This window comes from Lepus europaeus, chromosome 21 (genome assembly GCF_033115175.1).
Source record: "Lepus europaeus isolate LE1 chromosome 21, mLepTim1.pri, whole genome shotgun sequence".
Classification (NCBI taxonomy): Eukaryota; Metazoa; Chordata; class Mammalia; order Lagomorpha; family Leporidae; genus Lepus; species Lepus europaeus.
Genome location: NC_084847.1, coordinates 16,890,223 through 16,906,445, shown reverse-complemented (window position 1 = coordinate 16,906,445; position 16,223 = coordinate 16,890,223). Strand labels below are relative to the sequence as shown.

Below are 16,223 nucleotides of genomic sequence, written 5' to 3'. Positions count from 1 at the left end.
AACAGTCACAACGTGTGATGGGCAAAAGATGCAAAATAAGGACAAAAATGGAATGGGTAAGGAAAACAGCACATTTATGCAGTTATTTACAGGCAAGCCAAAGCAAATGGAACTTTTATAACCTTACCTACAGATTATGCACAGATGCCTAGGAGACAGATTTTTCTTAGAATAAGCCTATTTTGAATCATAGCACAATTCAAAGGTGAAAATGTAAGATTTTTCATAGAGAAAAAACAAATCATGAAATGTTTTTTACAAACTGGGCCCTGTTTTGTATGTGAGAGGCTGTTGGTTTGGCTTAATTTTATCGGACACCAAGATTTGCCATAGTAGTTATGGGAAGGCAGAAGCAGGCAAACACCAACATAACTACATTTCAGTGTGAGTGTAGTTACTGTTTACTACATGACCACATTACAAAAATATCATGGTAGACACCTTAGTTCATGGTTCTGATAATGTTGACCTGGTCTTTCCTGTTGCCAGCATCTCCACCCTTTACAAAGTGGGTGGCCTTTTTGTTCATCCAATCTCATGGACAAGGTAACTTGAAGGACCACAGGATGTTTGCTTCCCTTTTTATTTTAAGATTTATTTATTTCAAAGGCAGAGATAGAGAAGGAGGGTGGAGAGAGAGAGAGAGAGAGAGAGAGAGAGAGAGAGAGAGAGAGAGATATCTTTCATCTATTGGTTCACTCTCCAAATGGCCACAACAGCCGGAGCTGGGCCAGTCCAAAGCCAGGAGCCAGGAGCTTCTTCTGGGTATGCCATGTAAGTGCAGGGGCCCAAGTACTTGGGCCATCTTTGGCTGCTTTCCCAGGCCATTAGCAGGGAGCTGTATTGGAAATGGAGCAGCTAGGACTCAAACCAGCGCCTATATGGGATACCGGCACTGCAGGTGGAGCCTTAACCTTCTACGCCACAGCGTTGGACCCACACTTGCTTCCTTGTTTTCCTGACAGAATCGATCTAGTCAATCAGATCCTCCATGCAGGTGATACCACATTTACCAAGAGAACAGGCAATCAGTGTTATCTATTAAGGTAATTTGCTTCTTGTTGACTTTTGCCATAGCCATGCTTATAAATCAACTCATTTACTAACTTCAGATTCAGTTACCAACTCCCCTCCCTCCATGCAACATATGGTTCCATAATCCTCAGCATGTTAACTGAAGCCTTGTTGAGCTTAACAAAACTGCCAATGAGGATCTGGTGAAGACGAAGTTGCAACACTTTTCAGACTCGGGGGCTCACATCATAGCTACCTCGGATACTGCTGACAAATTCCAGTTTAGGTTCTACAGGTACCTAGAAGTTCCCAGCTTTTCTTGCCATCATTACTTGAATTTCAGTTCTGCACATATGCCTGCATTCCTTGTGGTAGTGCTTAGCGTTTTGATAAAGCGAGGAGAGTGCTTTCGAAGCATATTTTGGGCAAAATTCCTCCTTAGACACTTAATCTTCAGTTCTGCAAAAATCCCTTCACTTTTTCTTAAGTGTTTCTGGCACATCAGGGATCTTCTTTTTGGCATCCTCCATGGTTCCAGCCAGAAGAGACAGCCCCAGACAGGGCAGTGGCACTGCATTCCACTAAGATGTCACCTGACTGACCCTCGTGCCTTTTGTAAAGACCCTCATGATAAGGCTCACCTGAATATTCTGTGCCAAGACCCTAAATCACGTCTGCAACGACTGTGTTGCCACGTAAGGGGAACAACACTTACAAACTCTAGGAATTAGGATGTAGGCACGGGGAAGGGAGCTGTCATTATTTAGCCTACATCAGAGGGTCAACAATTCATTTTAGCAGCCAGGAACTCTGAAGGTGCCGGTAAGAAAGTACAACACAGGGGGCCCTGCGCCGTGGCGCACTTGATTAATCCTCTGCCTGTGTATCACATGGATGTATTCCTTTCTGAGTCTCAAGGTCAGGCTTTGAAAAACCTCAGGAGGGTAACTCAGAGTTGAGAGCTAAAGTCCAAACATACAGACTTTCATGTTTCTACTTTCGTATTTCCTCCATGTATAGAAACAAAAAAATTTTATGTTCTTTTGCAAAAATTCTATTTTAGATCCAAACTTTTTCTAGTTGAAAAGGCACAAATGATTTTATTTCCACACTAGATGTCTTGAAGATGGTCTGCGAGAGCTACAGGGTAAAGAGGCATTAACGGTATGATTCTAGCCTAGGATAAGGGAAGGCTCTTTTCTTGAAGGTGCCCAAGGAGGAGGAAATGGCAAAGCAGCTCTCCAGGCTCAGTTTCAGCTGTAGAGGCTTCCTGTCAACACTAGGACTGTTGCAAATTGCAACAAAGGAAGCTGGCACCTTCTAGTGACCCCTCCTCCCCACCCTCAGGAAAAGGGGGATTGGTCTTTAGATTGGGACTATGGGGAAGAATGTGGCTTAGTTCTTTTCATGTGCATGATTAAGTCCTTCTAAGGGAAGTCATCTACTTAGTGAGCAATCTGAGTTAGGAAATACTTTGAAGCAACACTTTTCTTGGAACATCTATTTTCACTTCTGAAGGGAAATTGTGCCAATGATCAGTGATAGCTTCCTGCCTCTCTATCCTAGATGAGAGGGCACTCCAGAGAGTTCATGGAAAAAAAAAAAATGGAAATTTTTAAAACAAAAATTTAAAACCTATGCACAGTAATCATAATATGCATTTTCATGAATTTTTTGAAGATCCCTTATGCATGGTTTAAGTGTTTCATACCAAAATAAATCTATTAATTCCATTTCCCCTGAACTTTTTCAAGTTTTATGTGAGTAAAAGAAGTAAAACATTAGATTTACTTAAATATACCCTCCCTCAGGATGGGCTATAGCTAAACCCTCTACTGCTTGGGAGTGCCAGAGGATTCAGGTGAGGGGGCGAGGATTCAGAAAAGACCCGATGAGAGGAAGCAGTTGAATTACATCCATACAGGGGGAAGGCTGCCCAGGAGATTACAGTCACTGTATGGAACAGTGACTGAAACCAACAGTCCTTCCACACCATGTCATCTTATGGAAGACAAGAGGCTTATTTCAACCATTTTATTTGCAAGTCAAGTTAGTGACTTATCATGGTCCTCTTTTTACACAGGTAACTGATGAAGCCTAGAGTTGCCACTACACCTGCTAAGGCAGCCACAGCAGCCATTGTTTTAGAAGCAACATCTCCAGCCATCCCATGCTCCTTGGAATCTCCAACACCTGGAAGTAAGCAGACAGTCAAGTCTTAGTACCAGCTTTCAGTCTTCAAGGTAAGTTGAAGCTTTATAGTAAGGCTCCCAGAGAAGGGGATGGAATGACATTTCAAAGCACTTCTTTTGGAAATTTGCAACAAGGTGGAGCCATGCCCTGTGAGCCACTCTCCTCCCACTCCCTCTCTTCTCCTGGCCAGTCCCACATGCTTTTGTCAGTCTTAGATCCAACAAGTTCACACCTGGAAAGTACTTTGGGCCCTCAGTCTGTTTAACCCAAAACCCTGATACCCAAAGAAATATTGTTAGCCAACCTGAGTGATCCCACGGGTTGCTAGTTAGGGATTTAAGTTAGCTCAATTTCAAATTCCAGGCCCAAAGGTAAGGCTATCTGAAGTGAGGAGACAGAATGGCAATGGGAATGTAATTTATTAAACATACTTTTAAAAGTCCATGGAAAAGGAATGAAGAGGTAAGTTGATTTTGGTGCAAAAAAACTTGAGATCTATTCATCTGAGACCTCTCAAATAAGATAATGGAAATATGTATTATGAGACGGCTATCCATAACTTTCAAATTTTGTATGTACTGAGGTTTGGCAGTAGCAAGTTAAAACATTCATATTCTTCTGACCAATCTAGTAGCAGGCTACTAGAAACATACCTTGCATTTCTTGGATGTAAGCAAAGAAGATTCTAGTATGGCATTAAGGTCAAGAATAGACATAACCTAGATGTCCATAAACGAAGACCACAGCTAAGGCAGAGCTGTGTGGAATCTTATATGGCTGTTAACAGTGAGGTATGCCTCTTTGAAGGGTATAAGAGGACTAAAGCAAAGAGGCCATATATGCATGCTTAGGTGGAATATGAATACCACTTTTATTACAGGGGGATTTCTGTAAGGGTATACAGACTAAAAGGAAACCTGTCTCTTAGTAAAGAGACTTTGTCTTTTATTCTTCTGTGTAGTTATACCATGAGCACATATTTATGTGTGAGATTATTCTATCCATATAGAAAGCTAAGAACTTGAGACCAGGAGGTACTCCATGCTCTAAATCCATACCTCTGAAAGAAGAGCCATTCGGTAACAGGAGAATGGGTCCTGGGAGGCTGGCTGTCACTCTCTCCTCTTCAATGTTCCCTGTGGCTGAGATAGATCACTGGGTTTGTCTCTGGCCTCTGGAACAGGTGCTTGAGAAGTTGATGGGGATCCCTAAGAGCAGATGCTCCTGCTGCTTCCCATAGGTTTCCCTGCCCTTGAGGAAAGCATGGTCCTTATTGTGAAAAGTGGAATGAAGCTTGCAAGAACCCATGCATTTCAGACTCATGTGAATGAGGCAAACTGAGCTAGGAGGGGGGATTCCTCAGGCTCTTGCGACTAAATGGAGAATGAGTCATACCTGTCCCTTTCAAATCTTCAATTCTTAGAGACTAAGGCTGGCTTTCAGTGAGACTCACAGTAATGGGGATTTGAGATTTTTTTTTTTTTACCTCGCCTGTGTCTAGATGACCCAGAGCAAGTCACAGAGCACAAAGGAGAGTCAGGAGAGTGTTGATTGCAGATTAAGGCACTGCAGTGGAAGTAGACCTGGAGACGGAAGAATGGAGTCAGGTGCAATCAGTGCAGCAACATTTAACCTGTGCCAGGTGGCTTCTTAATCACCTACCAGGCTAGAGAGTGCTTGGGCCTCTGATACAAAGGCAAAGGTCTTCACATCGAACCTCTGGTAGTGCTCAGGATGGGTCATAGAGGAGCCAACTGGGTGGAAGTTAGTTTGATAGTTGTCCAGGCTATACTCACATCTGGAAGGCACACACCAGGGATGAATCAGTTATGTGCACGGCAGAGTCTAATTCAGCATTTATTCAAGTGCAGCCGTGCCTAACATTTTCAGGACTGCTGTTACAACTATCTACCTCCTACCAGTACATTTGATTTACTTTATGGATCATTTTCTTAAAAAAAAAAAAGATTGAAAGGTGGAGTGATGGAGAGTGAAGAGAGCCAGATTAGGAGACACAAAGCGATCTTCTATCCACTGGTTCACTCCCCAGGGCTGGGCCAAGCTAAAGCCAGGAACTCCATCTGGTCTCTCACATGGGTAACAGGAACCCAAATATCTGGGCCACTGTCTGCTAACTCAGTCACTTTAGCAGGAAGCAGACATAAGACTCAATTCCAAGTACTATGATACAGGATGCAGGCATCAAAACTGTAGCCTAACGTGCTGTGTCACATGACCACCCCTTGGTAGGTCTTGAAAATTTTCCAAACTTATTTGAAGGGAAACGAGGGATTTTAGAGGGATACTCCCCAAATGCTGGGGGATGGACCAGAAGCCAGGAGTCCAGAACCCAATCCCTGGGTCTTTAATAGGAGTGGCAGGTCCTTGAACCATTACCTGCTGCCTCTTATGGTGTGTGTTAGTAGGAAGCTAGAATCAGAAGTAGAGCCAGGACTCTGATCCAGTACTTAGAATATGGATGCCTCATGTCCTTCAGTGCCTCTTAACCACCAGGCCAAACACCTGCCCCAGCCTACCTCTTTTGACTTTATACAATGGTGACCATGAAGTGTCCTAAGAGGTACATGCTATTTTTCTATTACATACTAAAAATAAGTACCTGTTCACTTGTCAGTTGAACTCATCAAGAGGTACAAGTTGCACGTATCACTTGCACAGACACTGGCTTAATTCTTTCCACATTACCAAGTGCCTATTGCTTCCCAAGCAGTATGTGTAAGTGACAGGAGGGGCAAAACCCTGACATATTGTACTTTGTGTACATGTTTGTACTATGTGCTAGCAGAAGATGATGCTATGAAGAACACAGTATGATGTACATCAAAAAAGTCTATGGAAAGTGGAGCTGGGGAGACAAATGCCTTTGCAGAGTTTTGTGTGTGTGTGTAGGCGTGCACACACGTGCATGCACAAATCGTTGAAATCTTTAGTATAGAGTTGGTCTTTTGTGTACAAAGTTAATTGGAATTGAATCATTAATGGAGAGTGGAACTGGCAAGGAGAGAGGGAGGAGGAAGAATGGGACTGTGGGGGGTGGCAGGCCTGATATGGTGGGAAAAATAACTATATTCCTGAAGTTAAACTTAGGACATTTGTATTCCTTAAATTTGAAAATAGAGAAAAAGATTCAATTAGAAAGCAAGAGTCACTCAGATCAGGAACTGATAACGAAGAAACTAGGGCTATATCAGGGCCATTGTGACATATTGCTCATCTCGAGTCCACGAGGTTTTTTTCTTATCACTGTCTAGTTCTAATGGGTTACCTGAGAAACCATACAGTATGGAGAGTACCTACCCATCCATGATAATACTCCACTTGGGGAGAGATGCTGGGTCCTTGGAAGATGTTGCCCAGCAGTCATCTAGGGCCAGCTTGATATTGGGGTCATTTCTATTTAGGACTCTCACTTCCATGTAAATTGGTTGGCGGAGGTATTTCACTATAGGGTACTCATTGACCCTGTAAGGCTGCAGATAGGACTCATCTGAAATGGAATAGAAGTTTCCCATATTCAAGTAGTTAATGCTTGCAACATATGCTTAAATGTCACTCCTTCATTATTCTGGCAGCATCAGGAAGTTCATTTTAAGGAAAAGTTCCCTGAAATATTTAAGACAATGTGTTAGCAAGCAACATCTCACCTGGGTAGGTTTGCAGGCTCAAAGCAAGTGGACCTGGCTTCACCGAGGCCACAGGAGGAGGAAGACTTTTGATATTGGCATTGAGTAGAATGTCATCTCTGGTGTAATAGCACTTCACTGTCATTCTGTAAGAGTGTGTGCATGGCGTTATGGTTCAAAGAATTTTTTGTTAATGAACTGTGTTAAATTAATCCAGAGTTTAAGAATTAGCAATTAGTATCATACCTGAATTCACTGTCTCTGGATATTTTGCTTGGAGGAAGATTTTCCCAGAGAGCATGTACTTCATTTTCGTAAATGACTTTCTCATCTTCAAACTTAAATGTTTGAGATAGTTGGTTAACAACCAGTTACTGCCAAGGTAAGTAGTGACATGCTATCATCTGCCAGTACTAACCCTGTGTATTGTTCCACATCCATTCAGAGGTATGTGAAACCTTGCCAGCCCCTGCGACTGAGCCTTGAAGACAGGTTGGCAGGATGAACGTCCCACCCTGAGGGTATCCAAGTTGAGAGCTGGTTTGGTTTGGTGGGTGTAGACCTCAAAGTCCATAAACCCTTCCTGGGTGCAAAGCTCACCTGAAACTAGACAGCGGTAAAGGTTTGGAGAAAGGCAGTTTGTCTGCCATGTGATATTATCAACCTGGAAATGTTATAGGGAAGCAAATTATAATTTTTGGCAGGAGCCACTGGGTTTTAATTCTTGGGCATATACCTTAATAAGCAGCTCGAGTTACAAGGGGGAGCTTAAACCCCAGTGAAGCTGCTGTGTGAGAAACGAGAATGATTTTCCCTTCCAAGAGGGGAAGTACCAGGAGACCTGGAAAGAAGTACTGTCTGGGATAAGAGTTGAAGGACAAAGCTCTGATGAGAGGCTTACATGATTTGAGATCAGCCTTAATGGGGCTTAAGTACCTTGTGCTGTTACTAAATCCCTTCTTTCCATACATTTGAGCATCCCTACACCACAAATCTGAAATCCTAAGTCAGAAGTGCCCCGAGATCTTGACGCTGTTGCTTAAAGCTTCTAACTTTGGAGCACCTCATATTTCAGATTAGAGATGATCGATTGGTAACATATACATACAAATATTTCAAGACTTTCCAAATGCAGGACTAAAAACCAAAACCCAAAGTCTGAAATACTGGTTCCAAGCATTTTGGATAAGGAGCGTGCATGCAAACTATACTGATAAATCCTGAGTGGTTTGAGGGGGAAATTGAGGCAGAACTAATTTTTCCCCATTTAGCTTAATCTGATACAGAGTGAACAGGACCCCAGGAGCAGAGGCAAGATCGAAGATGCCCATTATATTCCCACTGGGGACATCTGTAGGAATTTAGGACAATCTTTTACAGGTATGATTTTTTCATTAGAACTATGAGACATTCTTCCTTTGGTGGGCTCAAGCCTCTAACCTGAGATATTAAATATTTAAATATTGAGCAGTTATGGTAAGATCTACCACTTATTCATATCAGTGTTTCAGAAATGTTGTAATACTTAAGTCCCCATAATGGCAGTTGGACTAATGTTTCTTATTTGACCACTCTTTTTTCAAACCACAAACAATACACTCAAATCTGCAGTTGTGTCTTGCCACGTACACAAAAGTCAAGGAAGAAAAAGACGATTTTAATAAGTTTTCACCTATAGAAGCTGGTGAGTCACAAAGGCACTCGGGATTAATCACTGTGGATACTGTATCCAGTTCCAAGTTAAAGGTCAACTTGAGTGAAGATACGTAGAGCTGATCATGGAGGCATTTTTCAGAGAACTGTGATAGAGAACAATGTCAACTAGCAATCCCAGCCTGTCTGGGGCCCAGAAATATCACAAGACAGGAAGGAAGTCCAAACTCTTACAGTATATATTCCAGGCTAATCTGGTTTCTCTTTAAGAGATACAAGGGAGACCCTATCACTTCCCCAGATTAGGATGTTTCCCCAGGCAGGAAATCTATTGCTTTAAATTCATGCCCTGAGGTACTCAGCACTGCAAGCTCTTTGTACTAGGCATTAAAGCTTGAATTAACAGATCAAATTCCAAGGAACAGTGGAGGGCTCTGCCAAGTCTGAGTCAGAAGGACTCTGCAGATGTTATTACAAAATGCCATTGCGAAACACACAACCCAATTTGAGATTACTTTCTCTGTCCCTGGCAATCGCATCAGTCAAGACTGGCCTGGTTGAAGACCAGATGGGATCCTTTTGTTTGGATCAAGCTGTCCTGCTCGTAGTAGAACAGGAGAGGTTCCCCATTAGATATTTGCCAAGTTTGTACTGCCTGATGAACTGAGAGACAACATTAGATTCCATTTCAGATATCAAGGAGGCTTGGTGTTAGAGATTAAATTTCAGTCACTTGAAAATTCACTATGTAAAGTGATCCAATGAGGTCTTCCAAAGTGTGACTGTCACACCAGCAATTCATTTATGGGCAAGTCATTTTTATCAGGACAACCCACACAAGTGTACTTCAGGTCAGACTTTCATGGAGTTCAGCGGTTGGTAAGAGAACATACTTTTGTTCTGAGAACAGTTTTGTTGAAATGCAGTCTTAAGCCATTTACTGCTTCTGCATCAATCCCCTGGTCACGCAACTGGCTCACTGTAATGTTCCTGTTTTCAATGCTCACAGACTCTAGCTTCCCAGGAAATTCTGGTATGGTGAGAGTCATATGCGTAGCATTACACGTCACAGGACCTGGAAGGAATGAGTGACAGGATGCCCGTTACTAGTCTAGATTAAGCCCCAGAACCATGTCTTCCACAACCAAAGTTGCAGCTTCCTGGAGACTCACCTGACAAACAAATAGCTCGTGATGAGAAAGTCATCTTCTGTCCAGGAGATACGAATGAAAGCTTCAGAAACACGGTGTGGAGATGACTGGTACCTTCCTGGAGGGACAACATATATTTAATGGTTAGATATTCAAGTAAACCAACACCTTAAGAGTCACTAGAGCATATATTTAAGTACAGGGAGCCATTGACTCAAAAGTTAATGTAACTTAGGTATTTTGTCCAGGGATCACTCTGGAGGTGTTTTAGTCTTAGTGTCATTTCCTGGAACATCTGGAAAGCTAGTGTTGCCTAGACATCTGACAGATACTATAAAATAAGGTCAGATCTTGTATCAGCAGTTAGTATTTACAGGACTCAGAAATTAGCTTATATTCAATGTGAAACAGCACTGTTCTTATTGAAGTGGCTGATGCTTGCACACATATAGGCCAAAGCCTGTCCTAAGTACTTTAACTCATGAATCCATTTAATTCAGTGTCTCACCACCAATGTGGACAGCACACATTTACTATAGAACAAAACATAGGAAATAGATAACCAAGACCCAACACTTCAATTCATAAGTCTTAAGAGTAAGTACCCTTATTCTGTGTTATACTTAGATTCAACTCTACAGAAAGACCAGATTAAGGTATGGATCATGGCTGTTTTGTTCATCATTATGTGTTTAGTGCCAAGTCACTGGTACAAAATTGGCATTAAAGTACTTGCTCAACGAGTTTTATCATCATTAACTGCAAGACATGATTGAGATCACACTTGGATTTAAGAATACCAGTGTGCCTTGGGGTCACCTAATACTGTGCCTTGGGGTTACATAAATATTTTCACACCTACCACATAGTGAGTCACTCCAGTGGAATTGAATAGCACATTGAGGGTCATCTTGTTGTCATCAATCAGAACACCAAATCCTTGTCCTTTGGCCTCCTCCAGGCTTAGAGTTTGGGCTCCTGGACCATGACCAACCTGAACCATCCATCCCATCTGAGATTGGTTTACCTGAAGTCAAGAGGTTTGTTTAGAGATCTGGGCACACTTAATTAGATGAAAGTCTTGGGAAATTCAAGTTCATGTCACATTTAATATAGAATTAAAAGCTAATGAAGTCTATCATTTAAAAATTACATTCATACCATAGTGCTATCACCAAAGCCAGTAGGAATATGTGGAAAGGGAAGCTGGAAGACAAAAAAATATACAACATTATGTGAAGCCTTGATATGCTAGAGAAAACTTCTGAAGTGTGCTACCTGCTGTGTGAAAAACAGAAGTTGCTATTTGATTCTTGTACCAAAAATCCTGGTTGTACCTTTAAATTCATTTTATATATTTGAACTGATACCAAAGGGCAGTTGGAAAATCCAAACTCCCTTTCAGTTATAAGCTGAGACAATGATTCTTGAATGTGCCATCTATTACTATGTCCTTAGAAGTTGAATGCAGTGTAAAATCATGTAGTTCCATCAGTGTAACAATTCAGTATGAGTTACTTATGTTTGTCCATTGTCAATATTATCCACACTAAAGTTCCATGATGATGTGATTGTGCTGTTTTACTCATGTACTATGTCTTAACATCTGTGATAAGGCCTGGAAGCTGGAAGATACTTGTCAAATGATTGTTAATGTCATCACAACTACCAGGTGCACCCTTTGTTTGTAGCCACGATGTGCTTAGTGCATAAATACTGTCAATTCTTACAGCCAGCCTTACAAGTCTGTTATTCTTCTACTTTGCAGTGGAAAACAAAGTGTCAGTGTAGTTAAGAAATGACTACGGTCACAATGTCAATGAGGAGTGAATACAGGACTGAAATTCTACCCAAGTTCTAAGCCCAGCACTGTTGAGGACACTATCTTACTTCCCTTGAAGGAGCCAAATGTGAAGTTGTGAGCCCTTTTCACTTACAGACATGAAATCCTTAGTGCAGACTGCTGATTTTGAGAACTCCAGGGTCTGTTCTACTGGGCAGAAGAACTGATACTCAACATCTGTGTGTCTTAAAGCAGCACTGTTGTTCATGACTCTGATGCTCATCTGGTGTCCGCCGTGCTGTGTACAAATGGCATAGTAAGAACAGAGCAAATGCTCTTGCTTAGTGGGAAGGGCGATTCCAAGATACCATCTGACCCACGTGTGTGGCAAAGTCCTAAAATTACCAATACAAAGTTTTGGAAAATGCCTTATTCCTGTAACAGGAGACTGTGCATGGCTGTTTGAGATATCCTACTCACTGACAACAGTTTGAGCATGAGGGATTACAGCTCAGTTTTTATTTCTCTTGTATCTACCCTGTGTCTGGGTATCATGGTCGTGGTGTGTTCATTTATTGAGCACCCAGGTAACTGCCATTGTGCTGGGTATAGCCATCGTTGACATTATGCCCATCTTTCTATTAAGATAGTAGCTAATTTAGATTATGGGCCACATGTAATCCAAGGAGTTTAAATCTCTAAAAACTTAATGGTTAAATTTGGAAAACCACTCATAGGTAGGAGACAAAAAAGAAAACCCAAAGACCATAGGCATCGTTTGGTCATCCATAGGCTGTAGTTTTCAGATCCTTGATGTCAAAGGGTGCAACTCCAAGCCTCCTGAAGTGGGGAGGTCCATTTTAGAATGGGGGAGTTTGATCACTAACAATCAGTCACTGGATATTTTTACATGATTTCATTGGAAAACCACAAAGGCCTCAGTGGACCAGATGACTTATGGTGCAAGCCTATTGCAGGGCAGGGTCCAAGGAAGTAGCCATGCAAAGCTTAGAACAGACTACTTGGCCGGCGCTGTGGCTTAACAGGCTAATCCTCTGCCTTGTGGCGCCGGCACACCGGTTCTAGTCCCGGTCGGGGCGCCAGATTCTATCCCAGTTGCCCCTCTTCCAGGCCAGCTCTCTGCTATGGCCCGGGAGTGCAGTGGAGGATGGCCCAAGTGCTTGGGCCCTGCACCCACATGGGAGACCAGGAGAAGCACCTGGCTCCTGGCTTCGGATCAGCGCCATGCGCCGGCCACAGCGGCCACTGGAGGGTGAACCAACGGCAAAAAGGAAGACCTTTCTCTGTCTCTCACTGTCCACTCTGCCTGTCAAAACAAACAAAAAAAAAGAACAGACTACTTGCATCAGAATCAGACGGTGTCTCTGTTAAACAAGCACGTCTCCCAGGACTCATCCCAGACCTACTCAGTCACTCACACTAATTACACCTGTGCTACACAAGTCTATGTTCCCCAGGCAATCCTTTGCTCCCTAAAGCCTGGAAACTTCCACTTTCATTGGTTTTATTGCTCCCAATACCTGTTCTTGTCAATAAAGAAACCCTAAGTCTTAGCTGCTGTTAGCTTTAACACCTGTTTTTACCAGCTAGCGGTTCCTTATTTGCAAGTACAATAACAGCCTCCCACCTCACATGGGAGTTATAGATGATTTGAGCATTTGTTTTAGCTATGCTATAGTCTTCTGTTATCCTGTGGAAAAGTTATTGTCCCCACTTTTCAACATGCAATTAGAGACTTCAAAAGATTAGGCTACTTGCTTAAGGTCACACTGAGACGATAGTAGAATGGGGTTAAAGGGCTCAAACACTCGAACTCCAGGCTGTCTCAATGCTGCCGTTTCAGGCCTGATGATGATGTGTTATGAGGGCTACTCTTGGGCAATGCAGAAATATTTGGCACCATCCTTGACATGTACCCAGTAGGAGCCCGTAGTAACTCCCCTCTGCCCCCGGTAGGAGCCCGTAGTAACTCCCCTCTGCCCCAGTTTTAGTAACCAAGAGTATCTCCAGACATTGCCAAGTGTCCTTGGAGCAGGTTAAAGCAAAAACAAAATGAAGCTCACACCTCTGGTTGAATCACTGCTCCACTCCAAAGCTTAGATCCTTGACCACCAGGTTTACTCTCAGTGCTTATCACATTAGTACTTCCCAAATCATTCCTCGAAGTTGTTACTTACCACTGCCTTGGTACAGGCCTTATATGGAACTCTTAAAGTTAGCTTTTCTGGGTCCAGGATATAGGTACAGTTCAGCATTTCAACACCAAGGGGATCTGTAGAAGTTAGAGCAAGTTAGATACCCAAGGAGTACATTTCAGTGGCAGAGTCAGCCAAAGTTAGAGAACCAAGCCTGCCTGCCAATCTGTTTCTAAAGTACAACAATCATCTCACTTTTGACCCAGCTGCGAGATGCTGTGACTTGAAGTTGTAAGTTTCCTAGGAGATTCTGATGTAGGACTACTTTCAAGGAAACAAAGTCTTCCACTCTTGATGGCATCATGCAAACCACAGGCCTTCCTGGAATCGTGGGAATTGAATGCCAGTTACTCCAGACTTTGTATACTCTGTGCACCAGACAATGGGGTCTTGCACTCATTAAGACTTAGGTGATGGGCTGATGATGTGGTGCAGTGGGTTAAGCCACCCTCTGTAGTGTTGGTATCCCACATGGGTGCCGATTTGAGTCCCAGCTGCTCCACTTCCAATCCAGCTCCCTGCTAATGCTCCTGGGGAAGCAGTGGAAGATAGCCCAAGTCCTTGTGCCCTTATACCCACATGGGAGACCCAGATGAAGCTCCTGGTTTCAGCCTGACCCAGCCCTAGCTGTTACAGCATTTGGGGAGTGAGCCAGTGGGTGGAAGATCCATCCCCCTGTTTCTCCCTCTCTCCCTCTCTCGAATTCTAACTTTCGAATGAGTAAACATTAAAAAAAAGTAAATGTTAAAAAAAAACTTAGGTGAGACAATACAAGTTACCTACCTACCACAGATGCATGCAATGTCTTGGTGCCAACATAGCTGGGAAACTCTACTATTATTTCATTTTCGTTACAGGTGACAGTTCCTGGAAAATAAAAACATGTGGATCTTTTTGAGGTACAGAAGGCACAGTCACTATAGCAGTGTGTGGAGACAGCCCTGCATCGGGGAAGGAAGCCAGTTGAGAGACAAGGATTGTCCCTGGAGAGCTCACAGGTTGGTGAGCAGAGTCAGAGAACTAGAATGCAACATACCAAGGTCTGAAAGGAAGGCATGCTCACGTGTTTCTGAAGCACTCCAGGGGGAATCCTGGTTTAGGGTTAACAAGCACCTCTAAGGCCGGCGTCTTGGCTTAATAGGCTAATCCTCCACCTTGTGGCGCCAGCACACCGGGTTCTAGTCCCGGCTGGGGCTCTGGATTCTATCCCGGTTGCCCCTCTTCCAGGCCAGCTCTCTGCTATGGCCCGGGAAGGCAGTGGAGGATGGCCCACTGCACCCGCATGGGAGACCGGGAGAAGCACCTGGCTCCTGGCTTCGGATCGGCATGATGCGCCGGCCGCAGTGGCCATTGGAGGGTGAACCAACGGCAAAAAGGAAGACCTGTCTCTCTCTCACTGTCCACTCTGCCTGTCAAAAAACAAACAAAAAAAACAAGCACCTCTGTGGAAGCCAGGTCAGAACCTTAATGGTGGAGCTGAAGATGTAGATGATGGCTTTGTGAAGAAAAGAACAAAAGCTTTCTCTAGGTGCTTTGCAAATTAAAATTAAAAACTGAGAAATCCCAAGGGCGCTTATTTTCTCTTTAGACCAAATTGTGCTCACACCTTGCTGCTCTACAACCTCTGGTGTGAGCGAATATCTGAGAAAAGCTCCTTGTTTAATCAGAACACCCCCGATTTTCCCTGTCTTGAGTTGGTAAGTGAAGACCACTGCTCTTAGGGAATGGGGTTCAATGTTATGATTTGTTGTTCTGTGGGTGCCACCAAGCTTGAGGCAGGGAGGCCCTGCAAAGTAGTACAGGCATTTTCACAGGTGCTTTCATAAATGAAATAAATGACAGGCATAGCATGTCCGTATCAGGCAATGGAAGAATCTAGTGATTTGACCCAGGCAAGGAAGGCAGTACACAGAGGCCCGTGTTTCCTGGCCAACTACCTGCTGCTGTAACCTTCCTCCCCACCAAGGGGACTTCCCTCCCCACAAGAGGCAGCGTACCTGAGAAGACAGGACCTGACAACTGAAGAAAATCTATGGAGTTCACCAAAGCCACAAGAGTGAAGAAGAGAAGCAGCCATGCGCGGGCGCTAGAAGAGGATGGAGGAGAGAGGTAAGGGGAAGTGAACTTTGTCAAGCTAGGCCATGGCAATCCTTTCCCCTGCTCCCAGAATTACTCACCTGCATCCTGCATTGAGCCAACTAGAGAGACTCCCAGAATCCCCAGTTGGCTGATATGCCATGACAAAAAGCCCGCCTAATCCAGCAGGCACATGAGTTGCTGCTCTGTGCTTTTATACAGGAAATGGGCTATGGCCCTGCCCTCTTCCCATTAGGGGCACCTGAATCTGCAGGCACCCTCCCAGCTGAGAGGAATTTTGGGGAAGAAGTGGCATTTCCCCTTCCTGACGTACATCTGCCTTGGGTATTCTGGCGGCTGCTCTCTGGGCTCGGCATGAAACCAGAGTTCCCTGAATTTGGTTCCAGGTGAATGAATTGGTGTTTTTCCTATAACTCTTGGGAAAATTGAGATCTTTTGGACAAAATATTTATAACTCAAATATGGAGTGAAA

The 16,223-nt window shown here is 43.5% G+C and overlaps 1 protein-coding gene and 1 pseudogene across 1 annotated transcript; both read right to left on the bottom strand.

Annotated features, from left to right (window-relative positions):
• Window positions 1-442: 442 nt before the first annotated feature.
• Window positions 443-3,010, bottom strand: LOC133750444 (large ribosomal subunit protein uL30-like; annotated as a pseudogene).
• A 54-nt stretch (window positions 3,011-3,064) lies between these two features.
• ZP2 (zona pellucida glycoprotein 2) lies at window positions 3,065-15,460 on the bottom strand. The gene is made up of 18 exons (XM_062180049.1): window positions 15,455-15,460; window positions 15,261-15,342; window positions 14,438-14,521; window positions 13,637-13,731; window positions 11,593-11,736; window positions 10,817-10,861; window positions 10,518-10,682; window positions 9,677-9,773; window positions 9,398-9,579; window positions 8,524-8,650; window positions 7,270-7,457; window positions 7,098-7,189; window positions 6,873-6,997; window positions 6,526-6,715; window positions 4,870-5,005; window positions 4,694-4,790; window positions 4,266-4,349; window positions 3,065-3,207 (listed from the first exon to the last, which is right to left on the bottom strand). The coding sequence occupies exons 1-18, from the start codon at window positions 15,458-15,460 to the stop codon at window positions 3,065-3,067; spliced, it is 2,082 nt and encodes a 693-aa protein (XP_062036033.1).
• Window positions 15,461-16,223: the final 763 nt, after the last annotated feature.

Bases quoted from the DNA above. Each gene is read 5' to 3' on its own strand.
- ZP2 (XM_062180049.1), bottom strand. The intron at 9,580-9,676 runs GTGAGTCTCCAG...CATTCCTTCCAG, and splicing joins ACGAGCTATTTGTTTGTCAG to GTCCTGTGACGTGTAATGCT. The intron at 5,006-6,525 runs GTAGGTACTCTC...TGTGCCTTCCAG, and splicing joins TGGAGTATTATCATGGATGG to ATGTGAGTATAGCCTGGACA.